General features: G+C 39.4%; 1 protein-coding gene across 5 annotated transcripts in view; it reads left to right on the top strand.

Moving 5' to 3' along the window:
* The window catches only part of ADAM23 (ADAM metallopeptidase domain 23), a 190,404-nt gene that overhangs the window by 32,409 nt on the left and 132,095 nt on the right, over positions 1 to 25,900 (top strand). For all 5 annotated transcript variants that reach the window (XM_018060423.1, XM_018060433.1, XM_018060415.1 and 2 more), the window contains exon 3: positions 13,204 to 13,280. In XM_018060423.1, the coding sequence (XP_017915912.1) occupies positions 13,204 to 13,280 (77 nt within the window). The remainder of the gene's footprint in view (positions 1 to 13,203; positions 13,281 to 25,900) is intronic.

Here is a 25,900-nt window from a genome sequence, read left to right as displayed (position 1 = left end):
TCATTCTTTTGTAATTTTAACACACACACACATATTTACACAAGACATATGAAAATGATGCTCTTGGACTTAAATTCTTTTGGGGGAATTTGTAGTGCATTATATACCACTTGGATTCCAAAGTGGTACTGTTGTAACAGAAAATGTTATTGTAAAACTCAGTGAGTGAGTTGCTTTGTACTGACTTCTATAGTCCCCTTCTCCCTGTCCCGTTATCCCCAGTTATCTTAGCTTTCTCATTCAAGCCCAAATTATTTTAGACAGTAAGTTATCTGCTTAATAGATTTCAAACAGATGTTCTGAATTCTCACTACCATGTTTTCCTTCTGCCGCATTCCCCATTTCAATACATTGCTCACTCCTGGTTATTTAGGCCAAAATTTCTTGGTCCCCTTATTTCATTGGAGAAGAACATGGCAACCCACTCTAGTGTTCTTGCCTGGAGAATCCCAGGGACGGGGGAGCCTGGTGGGCTGCCGTCTATGGGGTCACACAGAGTCGGACATGAGTGATGCAACTTAGCTTAGCTTAGCTTAACTTATTTCATTTACAGTACATATCTGATCTGTAAGTAGCTCTTGTTGACTCTGCTTTCACTAGCTACCCAGAATCCGACCATGTCTCATCAACGCCACTGTTGCTACCCATGTTAAACCCATCATCAACTCCTGCCTGGATTATTGCAACAGCCTCTTAACTGGACTTTCTGCTTTCTCCCCTGGCCCCTCACCTTTAGTCTTTTGTCAATGCAACAGCCTTAGTGAATTTTGAAAAATGGCAGGCAGGTCATGTGACTCCTTGGATTAAAATCCTCAGTGACTTCCTGTTTCATTAAGAGTAAAACGCAGAGGACTCACAAGATCCTATATAGCTGAACTTCTCTAACTTCAGTTGCTTCCCTAACTTCAATGCCTATAACACTCTGCTTGATCCAAACTGGCTTTATTGCAGTTCTTTACCATACCCACTATGTTCCTGCCTCTGAACTTTTGCAACCACTGTTCTCTCCACCTGGAATTCTTTCCGCAGGTATCCTTGTGGTTTGTTCCCTCAGCTCCCACTCTTTGCTCAAATGGCACCTTTTCAAAGAGTTCTCTCTGTCCGCTTTATTTAATACTGTCACTTCTTCCTACCGCACACTCCCTTTGCCTCTTACTTCCTTTACTCCTTTTACCTATAGCGTTTATCACCATCCAGTGTGCTTTACATTTATTAGTTGATTCAATTTCTCCCCGTTGCCCCTCAACACATTCTAAAATATAAACGCAAGGAAACTGGAGCTTCAGGTTGAAACATGGTAGATACAATAATTATTTGTTGAATGGGTAAATGATTTCATGTGTGGTGTAGAAGCCAAGGAGGTCACATATAATCTGAGGAAATGGATGTGTTCCAAAGTACTATTTTTATTTTTGTATGTCTTCAAGGTTCTCATTTGGAAATAAAAATGAGCTTTAATGAACCTAAAACATTCTGGAGACATAGGGAGAGCTATCATTTGTTTTCTAAAATAATCAGAATATTTTGCATAGCAGTCAGTATTCTAAATGCTAGTTTTAAAAATTCTGTGACTACAGGCTGTGGTTGGCCTTTTGAAGAATTCTATAGAAGTTGAATGTTAGAGAAGATGAGGTCACATCAATATTAGCTTTTCTACATCTAACTTTGAGTAAGGTGCTGTAAAGAGCGATATTGCATAGGAACCTGGAATGTCAGGTCCATGAATCAAGGCAAATTGGAAGTGGTCACTCATTGGAAAAGACTCTGATGCTGGGAGGGATTGGGGGCAGGAGGAGAAGGGGACGACAGAGGATGAGATGGCTGGATGGCATCACGGACTCGATGGACGTGCGTCTGAGTGAACTCCAGGAGTTGGTGATGGACAGGGAGGCCTGGCGTGCTGTGATTCATGGGGTCGCAAAGAGTCGGACACGACTGAGCGACTGAACTGAATTGAACTGAACTGAAGGTATGTGTAGTGCCCATGTTACTTGTTTTAAGTAATATTATGATACACAACAGTTGTGAGCCTCTGTCCCAGAACACAATTTAATAGCGTGGCTTTTGAAGCCTAATGGCATCTATTTGTGAAATGGGAAAATCCATTTTCGGTTTGGCCCCCAGTTTGTAAGTTACTCTTTGCATGCGAAAGGGCAGAATGCAACCCTTCCACGGTCATAGCTAAGATCAGAAGAAAGGACAGAGCCAGATACAACTGAGAACTGGAAAACACAGAACTCTTTCTAGTCCATAAATGTAGGCAGAGCTGGTCCTGTCTACCCAGGACCTGTCTACTCTACAAGACAGAGCTGAGTAACATACAGGTAACATACAACTTGTGACACGCATCTTCCAGAGGGTAGTTAAGGGAAGCAGAGACCTCTTAGGAATAGTATGTACCATGAACTCATAAGCAGAGCCTGAAACATTTCTTCAAGTAGAAATAACAGAGCTGATTTAGAGATTCCACTACAAATCAATTCTGGACAAGAATAGTATTAGGCCCACCAATGAAGATCAATGGAGTCAAGGTAACTCAAGAGAAATCTGGCCTGGACAGGTCTGCTTAGCCTCTCTAGATTGTACACTTTCAGTAGTTTTTAAATGAAGGAGACATGGACATTAATATTTGAATTTGCTCTGTATAATTTATGGTTTGTTGTATATAATAATGCTTAGATGAGCAGTGAAATTACTGTCTCATTTTGTATTGACTCATTCATTCTTAATTAATCCTTATGTAGTCATCTTAAAGATCCAAGTGAAAGAACCTTCTTTTGCTCTAGATAGATATTTGAGTTGACTTGAGTCCACTGGACTTCATAGGCAGCATTCCAAGGACCAGAGTGGGAAGCCCAGGAAAGTAGAGCTTGTCATGGAGAGCTGCCTCTCAAAGCGGGTTTTTTTTTTTTTTTTCTTTCAGAAAAGTATTAATGTTAAATAAGCAAATTAAAAAAAAAAACCTGTCATGTATATGAGTCAAAGACATTAAGCATGGAGCTTGGTGTTTGTTTCTTTTTTGTTTTCCGAACCTTATATCCTACTTCTATTCTTTTATTTAAATTATTTAGTGGGTGTTCAGTAATTCTTGCTAGAAAGGCAGAATTTGTTCTTGTTTTATCATGGAAGTGTCAGCAGCGAGAGAAGCACTCCTTGGAGACTCACAGTTTGGTGATGTAGAAATTGACGAGGAAAAAGAACGAGGTGAATCACACCTCAGCCACTAGATTAATGCGTCAAATTAAATTTTACTATTCAGGAAGGCAACAGAAAGAAATGCTTCCATGGTAACTATTGTCAGAGTTGTATTTTCACTCATCTTTCAGAAAATATATGAAAGCTAAATAATATAGCTGTAGTGATACTTGTAATGATTTACTCATTTTCAAATGCAAGAGCCCTAAGCCTATGATTTCATCTCTCTCTTGAACTGGCATTGTCAATTTAATATCTGCCAACATTAATCACTAAGGGTAAATGTATAGAAGACGGTTCATATAAATGTCCACAGATGATTTGTCTGTGAAAGTGTATTGTTCACAAAGTACTTTTGGGTTGCTAAATGATCACTAAGGAAAATCTTAATGTGACCCATTAGGGCTTAAAAGACCCCCTTGAGCCCTCTTATAATGTTAGAGGTAGCTTCTCTTCTTTGGCTGATCATGAGGAATTTTGCAAGTACATTTTTAGTAGAGATAACTCACGGTTTATTCACTGAAATATCTGATGGATTATCCATGCCTATTTTCTCTCTTCTTCAGTGTCTGTCTTTTGCCTGAATCCTACTTTGAGAGCACCTCAAACTGAGGGGTAGGTAAAAAAAGGGAGGAAGCTGAAACTGGATTCTTTTTAAAACTGGTTTATTTAGAAGAGCGCTCTTATAACAGATTTGGTCAGAAATTAGAATTCAACCTGTTGTCCTTTTTTTCTGTATTATCAGATTGGATAATTGGATATTGGCTAGACTTCTTTCAGAACAGACGTTCTGTCTTCCTTGGCGAGGCTGCCACAGAAAACAAGGTCAAACGGTGTCCTGCTTCTTTCACAGGGAGAGCCTGATCTGCTCTGACCTGTGCAAAGTCTGTGCTTTGTGGTGTTTTCGTATTGTTTCTGTAATATCCATCTAGGCTAAGATTTCCGCTTCCTAGTTTAAGGGTGAAAGATAGATTAATTAACAAAATATCTTAGTATTTGTTGGACTTGTATGTGTTCACGTGACTTACTGATCTCGTGTATTCCTTGTTTTGTAATAAATTACCATGTTTTAATTCTCACAATTAACTCTACAATCCAAACTGTAGTTTAACCCTCCAGAATGGAAGGCTTCCTGTCTCTTACCTTAAAGCATGTTTCTTAAGTTTCTATTTGTCAGGAAACACTTAGAAACACTTTGAAATTTTATCCTATTGAATCAGTCCTAGAACTATCTGAATTCTGTCTTTAAATGCTGAGAAGGATCTCCAACAAGCTTTTCTTAGTTCTCTCTAGACCTCAACATTCTCATTCCTCATATTTAAGTGCACTTGCTATGTATACTGTATACTTGTTCATACTAAATTGAGTAATCAATCATGGTTACGTCATCTGTGGTGTCTTTATAAATAATATTACTATTATCATTTAACTAAAGTATTATATTTCTTTTTGGCTTCTCATTTCATTTCCCTAAACAGACTATAAACTTTTTGATATAAATACTCATTCTCCTATACTTTTGGGCTTCCCTGGTGGCTCAAATAGTAAAGAATCTACTGTAATGTGGGAGATTCTGGGTTCTATCCCTGGGTTGGGAAGATCCCCTGGAGAAGGGAATGGCTACCCACCCCAGTATTCCGGCCTGGAGAATTTCATGGACTGTGTAAATACTCATTCTCCTATACTTTTACAGCTGCCACAGTACTTCATACAAGGTAGAGGTTCAGTGCAAGTTTGTTAATGGGTTAACCAATAATCCTGTGAAATGGAACATGCCAGAAGGAAATGTGATATTCTGTCCCACAAGCTACCTGTTTAAATGAATCTTGGGAAGAACATTGAATAAATTACTTTAATTTGCAAAATTGCCTTCATGTAACATTTGCAGCTGTTCTGCTTCTCAGGGAAATGATTCATATTATTTTAAAGACACAACAATGTGAACAAGGTCAAAGCATAATACCTGATGGTTATTAGCAATACAGATATAAAAGTTGCAAATTTTGCAGAATCTAAGTGCACATTGGATTTGCTCGGAGGTGGCCGGCTATAATGGGAGGGAGCTTTTAAGATGGAGCTGACTGATAACCTTTGTAAAACAGTAATGTATTTTCTTTTTCTGTTTTTCTTTGTCCTTTTACTTTACCCCCCTCCTTTCTAAATTACTGAGCTCTTCCAATGTGGCCAGCCTTTTCTAGGAACTTTCTGTTACATTATTATATAATTTAATCATTGCATACATCCTGTTGGTAAGCTATTATTGTTTATTTTTTAATGACCAGGAAACATTGAGGTTTGGAGGCTTAAGGACTGCTGGCATGAACTTGGCACTTTTTCTCACTGAACCTGATATTTCTTTCTTTGATGTGCAACCTTGGACAAAAAACATCATTTGACTCCTTTGTGCTTTTTAAAAATGCCTTTCTTTTAGAAGAGGCTAATAAAAAAATCTGCCTTACTAGCTTCATATTATTCTAGATAACTGAGATAATTAAAACATGAGAAATATTGGGCATTATTCTTTTTATTGTATATGAGTCTTGACTGCATTGGTGATCACCAGTGAGCAAACTTAGAAGAAGGGATTAGAACAAGATTGTAATTTAAAATGATCTGTTGATGTTTTCTTTTGCACTTTAAAACTCCTAAAATATGTTCCCATGTTTGAGTTTTTGCATTACACAGAAAAAAAATCCACAGGTTGTACTTCTGTGTTTCTTTAGCTGTGTGATAAACCCAGATTAGTCAGGTACAGAAAAGCCTCAATGAGCTAAAAGAAAAGTAATATATTTTCTTGTTTATTTATGATTATAAATCTTTGCTATACAACTTTATTCAATAGAATATTAGATCGGTTCCGTTCTCAAGTGGTGATTTTGTACAGCTTATGAGGAAATCGCTTGATAGTGACATTAACATTTTCTTTTACATTTTGCTTTTTTAAAAAACTTCTTTAAAAATTTTTATATTGGAATATAGTTGATTTACAGTGTTGTGTTAGCTTCAGGTATACAGCAAAGTGATTCAGTTATACATATACATATATCTATTCTTAAGAAAGTGATGTCTTTCCCTCAAACTGATTTCAATTTAAACTTGGCAGTTGTTTCTTATTGCAATTTAATTATTTTGGTCACTGGATTCTGTGTCTCCTGTTTTTCTATGAAGAGAAAAACATATTGTGCAACCAAGATTGACGCAAGGCTCCCTAGTGAAGCATCTTTCTTCAACAGCTCAACTCATTACAACAAAGGAGCCTCCTTGTATCTGAGCTGCTGGTTCTCTTCCTTCTTAGCTGGAGTATTTCCAAGGTTGTCTTTTCCGAAATATTGTAAAATGTCCTGGACCTCAAAAGAAGATAGTCTTTGAAATTCTGTGAACTCTTCCCACTGTGAAGAAAAAAGGGTGGACTCTTGAAGGATCTTTGGAAAAAAATAATTGAGAATAGGGGAAGAAACCATGAGCAAAAAGATAAAGGGAGGAAAATAAATTCCCCAAAAGTTATAGTTTATGCACCTGTGCATACAAAGACACACACACTGTCTATGTTTGATATTTTAATGAACATAGGATAAGAAATATTATCATAGGAATGAAGGAAATGAGAAAATTTTTACCTACAGTCTCATGTGTGTGTGCTAAGCCACTTCAGTCTTGACCAACTCTGCGACCCCATGGGCTGCAGCCCACCAGGCTCCTCTGTCTATGGGATTCTCCAGGCAAGAATACTGAAGGGGGTTGCCATGTCCTTCTCCAGGGGATCTTCCCAACCCAGGGATCGAACCTGCTTCTCTATGTCTCCTGCGTTGGCAGGCAAGTTCTTTATCTCTAGTGCCACCTGGGAAGCCCACCTACAGTGTCTTTTCTGCTGGAAGGGATAATGGAAAATATGAAACAGCTGAACAGTTGATTACTAATGAGACCGTGTCTAATGAGACAGTTTTATGAATCTTTCTTCGAACTCTAATTATAGCAGTTTTCTTTCTCAAGCACCTTCTTTCCTGGAGCCCGCAGCTCTCCTCTTTAGGAAGCAGAGCTGAAATCATCCCAGTGGTGTCTGCTCAGGCTTGCTTGACACCGTCCAGGTCTTTGGCTCCCTATTTGTAAAGCTTTTTCTTGTATGATTGCTCTGCCACTCTGGATACATTTTCTTCATTACTTAAATAAACTGAATATATCTCAAGGGCAGGGAAACGTCTACATTTTCCTCTGTTACCCTAACCATGTCTCTTATAGAGCATAGTAAAGCAAAATACATGCTCAGTGCATGTTGACATTGATAGCATGGATACTGCAATTCAAGTTGCTCACTTTCTACTGAAATACAGAATTCAGTCTTATAATGTTTTCTGAATTTGAGAAAGTGTAAACTGCTTGTTTCCCATATTCTGTTTCAGTTATGCACACACTCTGTAGAATTCACAAGTCCTTATAAGTAGGACAGAATACTAATGGAATACTTGTTATGTGTGAAGCATTTTTGTATGAAAACATGTATATGCTGGAAATACTTGCTTTTCATTTCTATAAGTAGATAGCCATCTTTTTCCATTGTTTTCATGTCCATATTAATGTTAATTATTCTCGAATGTAAGTCCCAAGAAAACCACTGTGTCTCTTCGGCTTATATAGTGTACCTTACCTAAAGCTGAATATTTATGATTGCTTAGTAGCATAACACTGGTGGATAAGATGCAAAGCCAGTCTTAGCTGAGGAATCTAATGGTCTTGTAAGTTATTTAATATGATATTAAATTGGCCACAAAGTTCGTTTGGGTTTTTCTAGAAGATGTTATGGACAAACCTGAACAAACTTTTTGGCCAACCCAATACCATTAGGTGCCATCTACTAAAAGGAAAAAAACACAGAGAAGCAACAGCACATTGTTAAGATGTGTAAATTGTTCTTTAGTGAAGGAGGTTTGTGTATATAATTGAGTTTAGTTGTTTTTGTTTATTGGGCTCCTGTAATTTCCCTGTGCCAGATTCTGAGTCAAAAGAAAAATACCAAAGCGCTCAGGCAACAGCTGCTCTCAGTCCTTCAGGGTGGTAGTTCTGAGCCCAGGGTTGTGCTTATTCTTGTCGTGAAATGACGCTCCTTGACTCTAAAACCCTGCATTCTTCCACAGTGCTATTATAGTGACGGGCTTGTAAAAACAAGTGTTAATCTTTGAATCTGTTTAGCAGATATCCTGATGGAGAAAATAACCCGTTCTGACCTGATGGGTGGTTCATGTACTCTTCTCTGGACTATTCCTATGATTCTGTGTTATTGAACATATTTCTAAACCTCGCTGTGCAGGTCCTTGTTTGTAAAAGAAGAGCAATGCTCTTTGAGGTTGTCTTTGTGTTTTCAGTGGTGCTGGTCAGTTAACTCTAAAATATTTAATAAGCTATAAACAATATGGCCATGTATTATAAAAATTTTCTACCTGTCCTGGCCATTCTTCCAATTTTTTTTTATCTTTTAGAAGAATCGGGTTTATATGAAATAAAAATAAATAGTATCCAAAAATGTAATTTGTAAAACAATAATGACTCACTTTACCTGATTTGAAAACATATTTAAAATGAACTATTATCAAAACTATATACATGGTATTTTGTTAAAGAAAAAATGATCAATTGATGTGGAATAGCATAGAGACTCCAAAAGTTAAAGCCCATTTTAATCATGTCAAGGACAGAGCAGAAATAACAGAATGATAGGGAAAAGTAGCATTTGTCAGGTATTTATTTTGGTCTAGAGAAGAATCTGTTCTTTGTGTACAAAGGCGGAGTGTATAGCAAAGGAAAGAGAATATGAGAAAAATAGCATACACCATTGTATGCTATTGAAATTGCTTCAGTGGGTACAGATATTTTATTTTTATTTATTTATTTTTAATATAAAGTTATTTATTTTAATTGGAGGCTAATTACTTTACAATATTGTATTGGTTGGGTACAGATATTTTAGATGAATATACTAATTCCATTTGCTATGTATGCAATGAAGATGAATGTTTAAGGAAATCTGAAGTCATTTTATGGGAAAATTTACTCCCTCTCAGCATTAAAGTGAATTCAGATGTTAAAACAGTCTTTCTGATAAAGGTAACAAAATAAAATTTTTTTTCCTATGGAGAAACAGGAATGTTTTTGATATCATCGTACTAATTGCTTCAGTTGTTGTGAAGAGGAGTCTGTCAATATGTTTGAATCCTAGTGTTGGTTCTGATGATGATGCTGGCATACGCCAGACACTGTGCTGAGTAAGTGTGGGGACATTTAAAGGAAAGCTCTCTGTCTGGGCCACATGTACACATGTATATGTGAGCAGACGTGTCAGTGAGCATGTCACACAAAGCTCCACAGCCCACCTTTTCAGATTCATTGTTTGACGTTTCTGCCAAAAGCCATTTTCCTATAGGCGATTTCATTAAAACCTTTTTTAAAGTTTGTTTTCCACGTTAATTTTTTACTCTATTTTTATAATTGTTTTTCCCCCAGGCCCTGAATATCTTTTCTTCTCCTGGCAGGTGGATTCTTTTTATTTTTTTATCTATAGCATTTAATTTTATTTTTATCATTGTTCAGTTGCTCTGTTGTGTTCTGACTCTTTGCAACCCCAGGGACTGCAGCAGTCAGGCTTCCCTGCCCTTCAGTATTTCCTGGAGCTTGCTCAAACTCACGTCCGTTGAGTCAATGATGCCATTCAACCATCTTGTCCTCTGTCACCCCCTTCTCCTCCTGCCTTCAATCTTTCAAAGCATCAGGGTCTTTTCCAATGAGTCGGCTACTCACATAGAATGTATGCAAACATACATACTTTAAAAAAACTTTTTATTTTGTATTAACAAACTATGTTGTGATAGTTTCAGGTAAACAGCGAAGGGATGCAGCCATACATATACATGTATCCATTCTCCCCCAGACTCCCCTCCCATCCAGGCTGCCATATAACATTGGGCAGAGTTCCATGTGCTATATACAGTAAGTCCTCTGGCAGGTGGATTCTTACTCACTTTTAAAACCTTTGTTCAAACTGTACCTTGTCACTGAAGCCTTGGTCCCGGTGGCCCCTTAGACACGTGGAGGTTGACAGCCCTGCCTTCTTCTCTGGCAGATACTGCTTTCTTGAGCCTGGGCTGTGTCCCAGCCATCTTTCTACATAGGGTGGGACTCAACACCTGTGTGTGGAAGGACTAAATAAAATAAACAAAGGAAAATCCCAGTATTAATATTATTTTCCAGGTTTTCCATTAAATTCTGTTAAACTGAAACTTGCCACATTGACTCAGTATAAACCTACTTAACAACGATCAAATTGTCTGACTCTCAATAATTTCTTCGAAATGGAGTAATCAGTTATAGAGGAACCTAGTGGGCTACAGTCCATGGGGTCTCAAAGAGTAGGACATAACTGAGCAACTAACACACACGCACACACACAAGCAGTTATTACCTGGCTACATTATTTTGCAACAGAGTTTTCTTGGGGTTTGTACTTGTCTCAGTGCTTATTTGCTGTAAAATGAGTCTTTTGCTGGGTCACTCAGGTCCTGTAGATTATTTATAGACATACAGAGATTTATCTAAGTTTGAATTATAAGCACTTTTCCTTGGAATACTTACTCATTTGGAAGTTTTACTCCATTTGTTTTGATGTCATATAATTTACGTGAGGTTTTTCTCTTCAGTACTAAAGAAGTTACTTATTTTCGGTCGTGCTGGTCTTTGTTGCTGCGCGCAGGCTTTCTCTAGTTGCACTGAGCTAGGGCTACTCTTCCTTGTGGTGCACAGGCTTCTTATTGCAGTGGCTTCTCTTGTGGAGCACAGGCTCTAGACAGTGTGGGCTTCAGTGGTTGTGGTGCATACGCTTAACTGCTCCGCCGCATGTGGAATCTCCTCGGACCAGGGATTGAACTCATGTCCCTGGAGTTGGCAGGCAGATTCTTATCCACTGTACCACCAGGGAAGTCCCTGTGTGTAGTTTTTGTCTTATGTATAGCTATTCTCTCTTCACCACAGTATGTTCTTGTTTATAAAGGTGCTCAAACAAGTACATTTAGCAGCTCTTTTAAGCCAGAGTGCCTTTAATGAACTCTTCTCTACTATTTAATATTCTTAAGAGAAAGTATGCCTAAGGGACGTGTTTTAGTCCCAGGAAAAAAGCTGTTTTCTTTTCTTAAGCTTTTGGGACCCAGAGATGAAAAATTTCCCCCTATACAAATTATTCATCAAGTAAAAATTTTCATGCAAAAATTAGTGCTTCAAGACTGAATTTAGGTGAAAGACTTTGTGATAGTTATATTAGGTGAATAGAGGTTTTGCTGCAGATGACAGAGACCACACCTAATAAGACAGAAATTTCTCTCTCAAGAAGTTGTCTGAATACAGGAAGCTCAGATCAAGGATAATGACCCTGTTCTACATGGTTGTTTGGGGTCTGACATGATATCCCATGGTATTAGGGACTGAGGCGCCTTCTCTCTCATTGTTCTGTATTTAAAATTTAATATGTTAATTTCCTCTTAATTTTATTTGCTGATTATTGAGTGACTATCAGATCAGCAGTTATGCTTGACAAGAAGTTGAAGTCATGGTTTACTTATAGTATTTTATGGATTTGGCATGACGAAATAGTCCTGATTATAAATATTTGGTTAGCTAATGAAAGTTCATCTATTTTGGGGAAGGATGGTCAATGTACAGATGTTTGCAAGACCCCTGTGATAGCAGTTGTGAAGCAAACTGTCCAGAATGGAAAGTGATCATCCATCACTTGGAGGGAGGGCACAGTGCTCCTGAAGCCTCAAGTTCATTCCCAACAGGTGTATGTGAAGAAGGCTTACTGGAAAGTAATGTCATTGGTCTGCCCTTGAAGGAAGGGTAGGATTTTGATAATGGGAAGTGGAGGAGGAACAAGAGTGGAACAAGAGGAACAAGCAGTGGCGTTGAGGAGAGTGGGAGTGAAAAGTGTCTGGTTGCTATGCATGTAACGCTTCATAGATGACACCCACTGTGCCTTAAGAATGAAGTCTGGAGGAAGGGTGTTTGTGAGCAAGGGGTGGGGGGGGGTAGGTTACATTTATCTTTGTTCTTTTTTTTCTGATAGGGTGACAAAGGAGAGATTTTTCTTGGATAATACTTTAACAAAACTTCATTGATTTGTTAATTTATATTATTCAAGATGCTTCTGTGAGCTATTCTAATCTTTAGGACCATAGCCGGCCAGGCTCCTCTGTCCATCGGATTCTCCAGGCAAGGATACTGGAATGGGTTGTCGTGCCCTTCTCCAGGGGATCTTCCTGATCCAGGGACTGAACCCGAATCTGTTATGTTTCCTGCATTGGCAGGTGGGTTCTTTACCACTAGCAGCAGCTGGGAAGCCCCTTTAATACCTAGAACATATGACTCATGTTGAGATGAGATTATCTTTACATTTTGGGTTAAATCACAATGAGGAAAGTATTTGTAAATATGTAACTTTCAAAGAGGGGCAGAGACTCTCAGTATCCACAGAGGGCCTGGTTTGACGTGCTTCTGAAGTTGAATGGTTTTTTACCGGGACATTCTGCTGATAAATCATTTAGAGAAAGTTCCAATTCCTGATGAAGACCAGAACGCTGACATGAGTTTTCACTTAGGTGTACAGAAAGAATTGGTTAGCTTTGTGCACAAAATAGGCTGAAATCAAGCTTTAATTAGTCAGACTTTTGCATAATTCATCACAGTCACTTTGAAAGTTCAGTTGAATCTGCTCTTAATTTTTATCAAGATGGATTCCTTTTTAAAGGACTTTTATTAGTTTCTTGCTGAACAGATATTTAGACCTTCCAAGTAAAACCATGATGATATCCTTGTTCTCTTTTTAAATAGATAAATTATTATGTAGGGATAAATAAATAAATGAATCAGTCCATAAAATATTCTTCTTATTAAATATCATTCTTGATATCCATATAATCAGCTTTAAAGATATGAAAGTAAACTAAGGTTTTTTCTGTCTTTTTGAATCCATAGGCTGTCCATCTGGCCCAGGCAAGCTTCCAGATTGAAGCCTTTGGCTCCAAATTCATTCTTGACCTCACATTGAACAAGTAAGTATTTAATTATGATCTTGTCAAGAAATAATTGCAATAAAACTCTACTTCATGATAATAGTTTTGTCAAAATAATATCTGTTGTTGAAGCAACTGATATTTTTAAGCTAATTATATGTCATATAGTGCCTAAAGAAAAATATAAAGCCTGAAGTTAATTATTTTCTTTTGCTGAAAGAAGAGACATTTAATGTATTAAAAATCTCAAATGGAATACTTAAATGTGATTTTAAATGGAATAAATATTTGAAGTGATGCTAGCTAATTAAGTGCTAACTATAATCCTTACTATATATATGTATATATATAGCAAGCATGATAAATTACTGACTCAAGTGTAATTGGACTTCAGTCTAGAAATTCCACTTTACCTTTCAATATGCAGTTCATATGACTTCCGTATGAAGGGTAAAGAAAATGATGACTTGCAAATAGTACCTATTTTGAGAAGGTTCTTTGCTTCCTAATTTGCTCTAATACACTTTCTTAGAAATTTTGATCCTGATGAAGATTTACCCGATTTTCCTCTGAGCATGTGTTTATGTTGATATTTAAATGCTATTTCCCAAGTTGGAACCGGTTGCACAGATGTCTTTGTACAAAGCATGAAAAAGAGCTATTGCCTTAAGCAGGACTCTTCAGTCTCTTATTGAGCCAGCAGCGAATATTTCTTTGGTGAAGGAGCATTCCTGCATGGTTTTCTGTAGTTTGAGAAGCCCCAGTCAGTATCTTAAACTCTCATCAGTATTTTGACTAAGACTGCATTTTTGCCAGAAAGATACCACATACTGCTATCAGACACTGTAATGTAGGTGACCACAGTTCAATATCTGAGAAATTACAAAAGACTCTAAAGAACAACTATTAAATTTCTTGTGTGCCAAATTCTGAGAGCTCTGCAGAAAAAAAAAAAATTGCAGAGTCAGCTTGGGTACTCCTTACTCAAGCGTAATTGCAGCTTTAAGTCAGGATGAATCAGCAGAACTCAGAATTTCCTGTGTTACAGATACTGCAGGTTTTCGTCTTTGAGTCTGCTGAGTATTAGTTGAGTTCCTTTTCACCATGCTGGGTCAGCACTGTGCCTGCCTGAGAGATTTGTCTTGCCAATACTTAGACTATGTTGAGTAACAAGATATAGCTAATTTTAGTTTGTTTGGATCTTCTGTTCCTTTAACTCTTACTGCAGTGGATGCTGTCATATCAGACTGTGCCTTGGTGATAGCAACCAACATTGCTTTGTGGTTGAACATTAAAACATCCTGGCTATAGCACAGCATCCCAGATGACTGAGAAAAGATCATATGGGGATGTCCAGGGTACTTAGAGGTCTGTAGGCACATCCAAAAATTATCTACCACTAATATTTAACATGCAGAGGAATCAAGTTGAGCACCTACTGTGAGCAGCCCTTGCCTTAAGGAGCTTATTACTTGGGAGAGGCCAATAGATATAATTTTACAGGAGTGTGAAATTCATTGTGCTGGTGATAATGAACCAGCAGTCCACGTTAGTTGGAATGCTATGGAGGCACTGAAGATTGGAAGCTCTTTGGGCTGGAAGAGTGTGGAAAAGCATTTTAGGAAAGGTGATGCTTGAGCTAAATCTCGGAAGGCAAGTGCTAGTGAGGAAGAGAAGTGTTAGGGATGGATCAGAGAGTGAGAAAATGGAGAACTGTATTCTAGGCAGAGCAGAGAGTGTATGCTATGGAGGCAGGGCCATGCAGCAGTGTGGCAAGTTAAACTTGGTTGAATTTCTTGGTAAATTACAAGACTGATGCAGAGGGAGATAAGTCAGGAGCGGTAGACCCAGGGACAGCTCAGGTCCTGGAAGATCTTGTGTATCATGCTGAAGTACTTGGCTATTATAGCCTAGACTGTGAAAAATGAAGTAAGGAGAATAAGCACAAGTTCTATTCTCAAGAAATGCTAAAAGGCATGGAGAGAGAATGCTTTTAAGAAATCTTTGTTTGATGAAAATCATTGGGTTAGCTTTGATGTGGGTGACAAGGCAGAAAAAAGACTTAAAGTTAACTGGTACCTCGATTGCATAACTGAGTAGAAGATGTTATTGAGCTGAAATGGGCAGCACAAGGAGCAAACAGGTTAAATGGTGAGCAAAGAATGTGAAATCAGGGTAGACATCATTGATTTGAGGGCTCTGGGACATGTCTACATGGAGGCTGGGTAGAGCAGTCTGAAGTACAGGGAAGAGATGGGGGCTGGAGGCTTAGCTTCCTAAGCTTTAGTTTCCTGTTTAAGCTATATGTTGCTATAAGGACTAACTGAGCTAATGTGTGGTACTTAAATTTCTATGTTGAAACCTTAACCTGAAACATGACTGTATTTAGAGACAGAGCCTCTAAGGAGGTAATTAAGGTTGAATGAGGTTATATGGTGGAGTCTTGATCTAATAAGATTAGTGTTATTATCAGATAGACACCAGAGAGCTTGCTGTCTCTCTCTCTGTCATGTGAGGACATAGCAAGAAGGCAGTCGTCTGTAAGCCAAGAAGAGAGCCCTCACCAGGAACAGAATCTGCCAGAATGTTGTTCTTGGAAAGTCTTCAGAAGTGTGAGAAATAGATCTCTAGTTGTTTAAAGCATGCACTTGATGGTATCTTATAGTGGCAGCCTGCGTTGATTAACACATTCAGTATATATTTGTATTTATGCTTAATTATTCTTGCCACAGCAAGGCAGTCATGGGGCTGGGTGTTGGGGAATTTAGGACTGAAAAAGAGAATCAGTGACCTCATGGAACTTATGGTCTAATAAGAAAAGCACAGTAAGTCTTTGCTTTGTTTTCTGTCAGTACTTTGTTTTTTCCTCATTTTTGTACATGAGGGTAGTATACTCTGTGATCTTTACCTTGCTGAAAGTTAGACTGAAGGAAAACTTGAGGACAATTTGACAGGCCAAGGTTGATATGCATTCAAGGTAATGAGCACTGAGAATTCAGACAACATACTTTTGTTGAGTTAAAAACCTATTTGCAATACATTTGGTCCTTCTCCAGCTGCTTACCCGAAATCCATTAAAAAGCATGACAAGACTTGTAAGTCATTGACTGTTTGGATATTTAACTTTCCATTTGACTGTGTCTGATGTGGCTGCTGAAGCCTTCGGCATGCTCTCATGTTTATTGTAAAGTGAAATCCGTGCAGTCCTTCTGGCCTTTGCCTGGCACAGAGATGGAAGAAATCTCAGGATGTCTCAGGTGCAATAAGACAGCAGTTTGTTCCTGAGAGAACACTAGCCAGTGAGAGAATAAGGGGCTCTTACGAGGCTCTCCTGTACATTTGTCTTGAACAATCAGGAAAGCTCCAGCTGGGTGGAATCTGTGTGAGGCATCAGTATTGGAAGGTTGTAGCTTAAAAGCGAGGAGCAGACCTAAAGCAGCTTGGAGGGTCAGGACTTTGCCTCACGGGACCTAAGTGAGCTGACAAAAACAACTCTGACTTGATGAAAGACAGAGTGGTACAAGCTGCACCATTATTGTCAAACGGGGACCAAACTAAAATAATTATGCATGTGTAGTTATCAGCTGTCTGTGGTTTGCTTTCCACACTGCAGCGTGAGTAGAGTTCTGTCGTGAATGGGTCACTCTAGGGGAAGTGCAGGGGAAGGTTGGGGATGAACAACTTGTGTGGCCTTTGGTCTCTTCTTTTTTTTAATTAATTAATTTATTTTAATTGGAGGCTAATTACTTTACAATATTGTAGTGGTTTTTGCCATACATCGACGTAAATCAGCCATGGGTGTACATGTGTTTCCCATCCCTCAGGGTCATCCCAGTGCACCAACCCTGAGCACCTTGTTTCATGCATTGAACCTGCGCTGGTCATCTATTTCACATATGATAATATACATGTTTCAATGCTATTCCCTCAAATCATCCCACCCTCGCCTTCTCCCACAGAGTCCAAAAGACTGTTCTTTACATCTGTGTCTCTTTTGCTGTCTCACATACAGGGTCATCGTTACCATCTTTCTAAATTCCATATATATGCGTTAGTATATTGTATTGGTGTTTTTCTTTCTGACTTATTTCACTCTGTATAATAGGCTCCAGTTTCATCTACCTCATTAGAACTGATTCAAATGCATTCTTTTTAATGACTGAGTAATACTCAATTGTATATATGTACCACAGCTTTCATATCCATCTGTCTGCCAGTGGACATCTAGGTTGCTTTCATGTCCTGGCTATTGTAAACAGTGCTGCAGTGAACATTGGGGTACACGTGTCTCTTTCAGTTCTGGTTTCCTCGGTGTGTATGCCCAGCGGTGGGATTGCTGGGTCATATGGCAGTGCTATTTCCAGTTTTTTAAGGGATCTCCACACTGTTCTCCATAGTGGCTGTACTAGTTTGCATTCCCACCAGCAGTATAAGAAGGTTCCCTTTGCTCTGCACTCTCTCCAGCATTTATTGTTTGTAAACTTTTTGATAGCAGCCATTCTGACTGGCGTGAGATGGTACCTCATTGTGGTTTTAATCTGCATTTCTCTGATAATGAGTGAGGTTAAGCATCTTTTCATGTGTTTGTTAGCCATCTGTATGGAAGACACCCTTCTTTATTCCTCCATTTCCCTGGGAGGTGAGTAGTTTGTTCTGATGTGGGGAGAATCAGGGGTATTTGATTTAAGATGAATATCTAGAAAATGTTGATTGAAAGAAGTACATGCATACAGTGCTTATGAAGAATAGTTCATGCAATGGTTTTAAAAGAAGAGGGGCTTCCCTCGTGGCTCAGAGGTGAATAATCTGCCTGCCAGTGCAAGAGACACAGGTTTGATCCCTGGTTTGGGAAGATCCGACCTGCTGCAGAGCAACTAAGCTTGTCCACCACAGCTATTGAGCGTGTGCTCTAGAGCCCAGGAACTGTGACTTCTGAGCCCATATGCCTCAACTACTGGAGCCTGTGCACCCTTGAGTCTGTGCTGTGCAACAAGAGAAGCCACTGCAATGAGAAGCCAGAACACCGTGAGTAGAGAGTTGCCGCCCCCTGCTCGACGCAGCTAGAGAAAACCCTGTGCCGCAGTGAAGACCCAGCACAGCCAAAAATAGAGGAATATATAAATAACTGAAAAAAAAAAAAACAAAGCAAACAAAATCACAAAAATAATATAAAAAGGAAAGAAGAAAACAGCTACATTGATGTAGTTTCAGCTAGATTAAATAAAAACCCTGGCTTTCGTGCTGATTAATATGACTAATTTATTCTTTGTTCAGCCAGCAAACGTTTATTGAGCATCTAGTTTGCTTTAAGATACTGTGCTGAGCAACCCAGGGGTTTCAGGACTGTGTAAAAGAATCCCTCCTCTCTAAGAGCCCACAGCAGAGAATAAAATATATACAAATTGTATTAAATATGATAGGAAGTGACTTGGGAGGCCTTAGTGCTGGAAGGTCTTATGGGGAAGATGAGATTTAATATTTGTCTTAAAGGATGCTGTCTTGGGTTTGCTTCCCCTGGTAGCAGGTCCTGAGGCAGGATTTCCAGAAAATACCTTCAGGGAGTTAGGAAGTGAGGTGTGGATGGGGTGGGAGCTTTAAAAGAGAGATTTCCCATGTGCCCAACTGGGGTTCATTCCCACTGAGGAAATCCTGGGAGTTCTTGGGTTCATTCTCTAGAACATGTCAGAATATTATCCAACTGAGGATGGAGGAAACTGGAGTTTTGTCCACTGACTGCAGTCTGTTGTTGGTTAAGGGCTGTTTCTGGGAGCGGTACCTCTTCAGCATGTTGCTCTTGTCTCCTGTGAGGTAGAAAAAAGCCAAGAGTCTTAGGTATTTCTAGTCATCTGCCTTCAGCATGTTGAGGTTCCTGCTGAAGGCATGTGGATAGGGGATGTCAGGGTCTGCTACAGAAAGATGTGGGAGGGAGAAAGGTACATTCCACATGGGAAAGTAGCAGAGCAAAGGTTTGGGAGCAGGAAAACATCGAACCCCTGGTGTGAGTGAAAACCAGTGAGCCCCTTCTCTTGAAGAAGCTTGAACCACCCATTGGTGGATGGAAGGCAAGCTGCCCACCCCGAGTCATTGGATTCAGAGGGGGAATTTCAGTCTTGTTCTGTTGCGTGTGTTTTTCAGCTCTTCACATTTGGAGATTTGAACTCAAAGTTGGGTTTATAAGACGCAACTTGTGGAGGAGAATAGGCCTCCTGCCCCATTTTCCTTTTGTGAATGAACCAGAGAAGGAGTTCAGAACTGTGGCTGCAGAAGACTGAAGCAGACTTGCCTTCACTGCAGCCCAGGGCGGGCCATCCTGGCTTCCATCCAGGCTTTCATCTTGGCTTCTGAGTTGGCTTGACTCTTCTTTTTTTTTATAACAGAAAAAAAATTATTTATTTTTAATTGAAGGATAATTGCCTTACAGTATTGTGTTGATTTCTGCCAAACATCAGCATATAACAGAAAAAAAATATTATTTAGGAAAGAAACCTAAGAAAAATATTAACTAGAAATGCAAGATAGTAAGATTAAATACTGTTAATAACCAAATTTTATACACATAGATTCTCCCTCTCTCCATATATATATATGTATGTATGTGTGTGTGCTCAGTTGGGTCCAACTCTTTGCAACCCCGTGGACTGTATGTAGCCCGCCAGGCTCCTCTGTCCATGGACTTTTCCAGGCAAGAGTATTGGAGTGGGTTGCTATTTCCTTCTCCAGGAGATCTTTCCCAACCCAGTAGGCTTGACTCTTGACCTAGGTTAGCTGGTCATGTAGCTCAGTGCTAAACCCTGGCCCACCCCTCTTCTCTCCTGCTCTCCATCCTTTAGTCTCACTGCTGGAATTCCTCTTGCACATCTGGGCGAGGGAAGGCACTGGCTTTTCGGAATTCAGGCCTTTGGTCTCAGACGTGTGCCGAGGCTGCCAACTCAGGCATGTTTTCTGGGTTTGAGTCTAAAAGAGCTAGAAATGATGAGTAACATGGCTCTCCATCTCTGGATTCTGTTTCTTTAAGATGCTGCTAACTCAGAGGCTACTAGTTTCCAGAGTCTGTAGAAGGAAGGCTTTCAGCTGCAGTCGTAATAGTAATAGAACCTCTGCTAAGCCCTGTACCCATTTTATCGAATTTAAATCCTGTGTGGTCATTTCCAGCCTGAGACCTCGTGACATTCAGTTATGTGCTGGCGTTCAGTCTGTGCTGTCTGTCTGGAGCCTTCTTCTGTTGCTGCTTTGATCACTGGACTGTCAGTTTACAAGGGAGCTGGGCATAATTCTAGTGATTGCTCATCTCGTCACATTAAGTGAGACAAAACCATGTAGCTATTGTAGTCAATTATTTCATTTTATTTATTTATTTTAAAATTTTTGCCTGCACAGGGTCTTCATTGCTTTGCGTAGGCTTTCTCTAGTTGCTGCAAGTTGTGGTGCCTGAGCATCTCATTGTGGCTTCTCTTGTTGTAGCGCACGGGTTCTCAGGTTCATGAGTTTAGCTGCTCCGTGGCATGTGAAATATTCCCATACCAGGGATCGAACCTGTGTCCCCTGCATTGACAGACAGACTGTGCCACCAGGGAAGTCCTATTTTTATCAATTTTTAAAGATATAAAGAAAATACAGGAGACCAGGGTTTGATCCCTGGGTCCGGAAGATCCTCTGGAGAAGGGAACGTCAATCCACTCCAGTAATCTTGCCTGGACAACCCCATGGACAGAGAAGCCTGGCAGGCTATAGTCCTTGGGGCCAAAAAGAGTCGGACATGACTAAGCAGCTAACCCACAAAGAAAATGCAGAAGAAGGCCCAGTGAGGTGGATGAAAATGGAGCCTATTATACAGAGTGAAATAAGTCCGAAAGAAAAACACCAATTCAGTATATTAACGCATATCTATGGAATTTAGAAAGATGGTAACGATGACCTTACATGAGAGACAGCAAAAGAGACACAAATATAAAGAACAGATTTTTGGACTCTGTGGGAGAAGGTGAGGGTGGGATGATTTGAGGGACTAGCATTGAAACATGTATATTGCCATATGTGAAATAGATGACCAGTCCAAGTTCAAAGCATGGAACAGGGCACTCAAAGCCAGTGTACTGGCACAACGCAGGGGGTGGGATGGGGCGGGAGGTGGGAGGGGGGCTCAGGATGGGGGACACGTGTACATCCATGGCTGATTCATGTCAATGTATGGCAAGACCCACTAAAATATTGTAAACTAATTAGCCTGAAATTAAAATAAGTAAATTAATTTAAAAAATAAAATTACCCTTAAAAAATTTTATTAGTAACATTGGTTTATACCATTATATAAGTTGCATATGTGCCACATTATATTTCTACTCATGTATACACTATAGCATGCTCACCACCCAAAATTTAGTTGCCGTTGGTCACAGTACAGTTGATCCCCTTTACCCTTTTCACGCTTTCCCCTATTCATGCTCCTTCCCCTCTGTTAGCCCCACTCTGTTCTTTGTATCTACTTGTTCATTTTTGTTTGGTTTGCTTTGCTGGATCATGAAAAAGCAAGAGAGTTCCATAAAAACATTATTTCTGCTTTATTGACTATGCCAAAGCCTTTGACTGTGTGGATCAAAATAAACTGTGGAAAATTCTGAAAGAGATGGGAATACCAGACCACCTGACTTGCCTCTTGAGAAATCTGTATGCAGGTCAGGAAACAACAGTTAGAACTAGACATGGAACAACAGACTGGTTTCAAATAGGAAAAGGAGTGCGTCAAGCCTGTATATTGTCACTCTGCTTATTTAATTTATATGCAGAGTACATCATGAGAAACACTGGACTGGAAGAAACACAAGCTGGAATCAAGATTGCCAGGAGAAATATCAATAACCTCAAATATGCAGATGACACCACCCTTATGGCAGAAAGTGAAGAGGAACTAAAAAGCCTCTTGATGAAAGTAAATTGGAGAGTGAAAAAGTTGGCTTAAAGGCTCAACATTCAGAAAACTAAGATCATGGCATCTGGTCCCATCACTTCATGGCAAATACATGGGGAAACAGTGGAAACAGTGTCAGACTTTATTTTTCTGGGCTCCAAAATCACTGCAGACGGTGAGTGCAGCCATGAAATTAAAAGACGCTTACTCCTTGGAAGAAAAGTTATGACCAACCTAGATAGCATTTTCAAAAGCAGAGACATTACTTTGCCGACTAAGGTCTGTCTAGTCAAGGCTATGGTTTTTCCAGTGGTCATGTATGGATGTGAGAGTTGGACTGTAAAGAAAGCTGAGCACCGAAGAATTGATGCTTTTGAACTGTGGTGTTGGAGAAGACTCTTGAGTGTCCCTTGGACTGCAGGGAGATCCAACCAGTGCATTCTGAAGGAGATCAGCCCTGGGATTTCTTTGGAAGGAATGATGCTAAAGCTGAAACTCCAGTACTTTGGCCACCTCATGCAAAGAGTTGACTCATTGCAAAAGACTCTGATGCTGGGAGGGATTGGGGGCAGGAGGAAAAGGGGACGAGAGAGAATGAGATGGCTGGATGGCATCACTGACTCGATGGGCCTGAGTCTGAGTGAACTCCAGGAGTTGGTGATGGACAGGGAGGCTTGGCGTGCTGTGATTCATGGCGTCGCAAAGAGTCAGACACGACTGAGTGACTGAACTGAACTGAACTGAAATATTCTACGTGTGAATGAAATCATATGGTATTGGTCTTTCTCTATCTGACATTTCGCTTATCATAATACCTTATCAAAGTCCATCTATCTTGTCTTAAATGGCAAGAGTTCATCTTTCTTATGACTAGTATTTCATTCTGAATATGTATATACCACATGTTTTGTGTCCATTCATCTCTTGATGGGCACTTAGGTTGTTTCCATATCTTGGCTCTTGTCAATAATGTTGTCATGAATATATGGGTGTGTATATCTTTTTGAATTACTGTTTTCATACTCTTTTGATAAAAACCCAGAAGTAGAATAGCTGGATCATACGGTAGTTCTGTTCTTAAATTTTTGAGGAATATCTATAGTATTTTCCACCTGTTCACATTCCCACCAACAGTGTGTGAGGGTTTCTTTTTTTCTGTATCCTTGCCCGCACTTGTTATTTCTTGCCTTTTTGATAATAGTCATTCTAATAGGCATGAGGTGGTAGCTCATTGTGGTTTTGATTTGCATTACACAGTGATATTGAGCAACTTTTCATGTGCTTCTTAGCCATTGGTATGTCTTCTTTGGAAAAATGTCTCCTTTGCTTATATTTTTAATGCGTTATTAGTTTTTCCATTGTTTAATTGTATGAGTTGTTTGTATATTTTGGATACTAATCCCTTATTGAGTATATAATTTGCAGATATCTTCTCTTGTTCAATAGACTGTCTTTTCATTTTGTTAATAGTTTCTTATATTGTGCAGAAACTTTCTAGTCTGATGTAGTCCCATTTGTTTATTTTTATTTTTGCTTCCTTTGTCTGAGGAGATACATTCAGAAAGATAACATGAAGACAGATGTCAAAAGAGTGTATTGCCTGTATTTTCTTTTTTAAAAAAATTTTTATTGGCATATAGTTGATTTACAATATTGGGTTAGTTTCTGCTGCACAACAGTGAATCAGTTATATGTATATGTGTATACACTCTTTTTTATATTCTGTTCTCTTTTCAGTCTCTATTTTATTTTTTTTCACTCTGATCTATTTTATTTCCTTCCCCCTATTGACTTTGGACTTCATTTGTCCTTCTTTTTCTGGGTCTTCTATGTGTGGGGTTAGGTTGCTTGTTTGAGACTTTTCTTGTTCTGGAGGAAGTCCTGTATTGCTAGAAACTTCCCTCTGAATGAAAGTAATCCAGTTTGTTGAGCAGATCAGGTCACCTATTATGGGCTGCATTTTGTCCGCTCGAATATATATGTTGAAGTCCCAACTAGCCAGTAATTCAGAATGTAGCTGTATTTGGATATAAGGACTTTAAGGAGGTAATTAAATTAAAGTGAAATCTTTACTGTAGACCCTAATCCAATAAGACTGGTGTCCTTTAAGGGATTTCCAGGTGGTGCAGTGGTAAAGAATCCACCTGCCAATGCAGGAGACACAGGAGATGCGGGTTTGATCCCTGGGTTGGAAAGATCCCCTGGAGTAGGAAATGGCAACCGACTCCAATATTCTTGCCTGGGAAATCCCATAGACAGAGGAGCCTGGCAAACTACAGTCCATGGGGTTGAAAAGAGTCAGACAAGACTGAGCATGCACACACACATGGTGTCCTTTAAGAAGAGGAAATTTGGACACAAGCACTTGTGTGCACATGAGAAATACCATGTACCATGTGAAGACCTAGTGAGAAGGAGGCCATCTGCAAGTTGAAGAGAGAGGCCTCAAAATGAAACCAGTGCTGCCCATATCTTGCTCTTAGACTTCTATCCTACAGAACTATGAGGAAATAAATTTCTGTTGTTTAAACCTCTGGTCTGTTGTACTTTGTTATGGCAGCTCTAGCAAAGAAATATACCATTGCCATCCACTTACTTACTGCTTATTTACTTCAGTAGACAGTCAGCATTAAACTGCTCCTTGTTAATGGGTGAGTCTGTTTGTCCTTGGTAGATAATTCGGCTACTATAATTTGTAAGTGTTGTTCTCAGAGATTATGGCCCCTTTTGCATTTATGTACTTCAAAAAAAGAGTAGCATTATTTATGCAGTTTTGAAAAAGTTTCTGCCATAATAAGGAATCTTAAGAAGCAAAGATCTCTAAAGTTGCTATATTGATTGCCTCTGTGCTATGTGCAATAAGATATAGATAACTATTGCTTTTTATTTGTCCTAGAGGCCCAGTAGTGTTCTAAGATTTCCAGTGCTGGTAGGATTGAGTTGCTACGGGATTTCTCTCATTAAGTCATCCTTTCCTGTATATTTTTAAACATTTTGATTCCATAGTACAAGGTAGTTCATTTTGCCTTACTTTCACTGATCAGGTCTCCCTCAGGCATTTCTGTTTGAATAATGAAGTCTGTAATGGATGCTTTGGATAATATCATTATCATTTGCTTTTGATGACGCATCTTTAAGCTGCTAGATTAGATCCAGGAACTCTTGAAAAAATTTAAGATAAATGTTAGTAGGTTCTAGTTCTATTTTTGAGGATGTGTGTTAATATTTGACCTCCTTTCAGAATGCTTTGACAGTGACTTCAACAATTAAACATAATAGCAGAAGCATTAAAAATAAAATCACAATTGAACCATTGGTGTTTATTTATTTTTATTTATTTATGGCTGTGCTGGGTCTTTGCTGCGCGTAGGCTTTTCTCTAGTTGTGGTGAGGGGGCTACTCTTCGTTGCGGTGCACAGGCCTCTCGTTGCAGTGGCTTCTCTTGTTGCGGAGCACGGGCTCTAGAGCACGTGGATGTCAGTGGTTGCAACACGTGGGCTCAGTGGTTGCGGCCCTTGGGCTCTAGAGCCCAGGCTCAGTAGCTGTTGTGCACAGGCTCATTTGCCCCGAGGCATATGGAATCTTCCTGGGCCAGGGAATCCAACCCATGTCTCCTGCATTGGCAGGTGCGTTCTTCATCACTGAACCACCAGGGAAGTCCAAACCATTGGTATTTGTGTACTGATTCTTGGTGTAGGTGGATGAGGTCTCATGTAACTCTTGAGTGGTGAAGGACTGTGGATGTTTGACCTCT

This window comes from Capra hircus, chromosome 2, assembly GCF_001704415.2.
Source record: "Capra hircus breed San Clemente chromosome 2, ASM170441v1, whole genome shotgun sequence".
In the NCBI taxonomy this organism is placed as follows: Eukaryota; Metazoa; Chordata; class Mammalia; order Artiodactyla; family Bovidae; genus Capra; species Capra hircus.
Note: the sequence above shows the minus strand (reverse complement) of the source record. Positions and strands in the feature narration are given on the sequence as shown.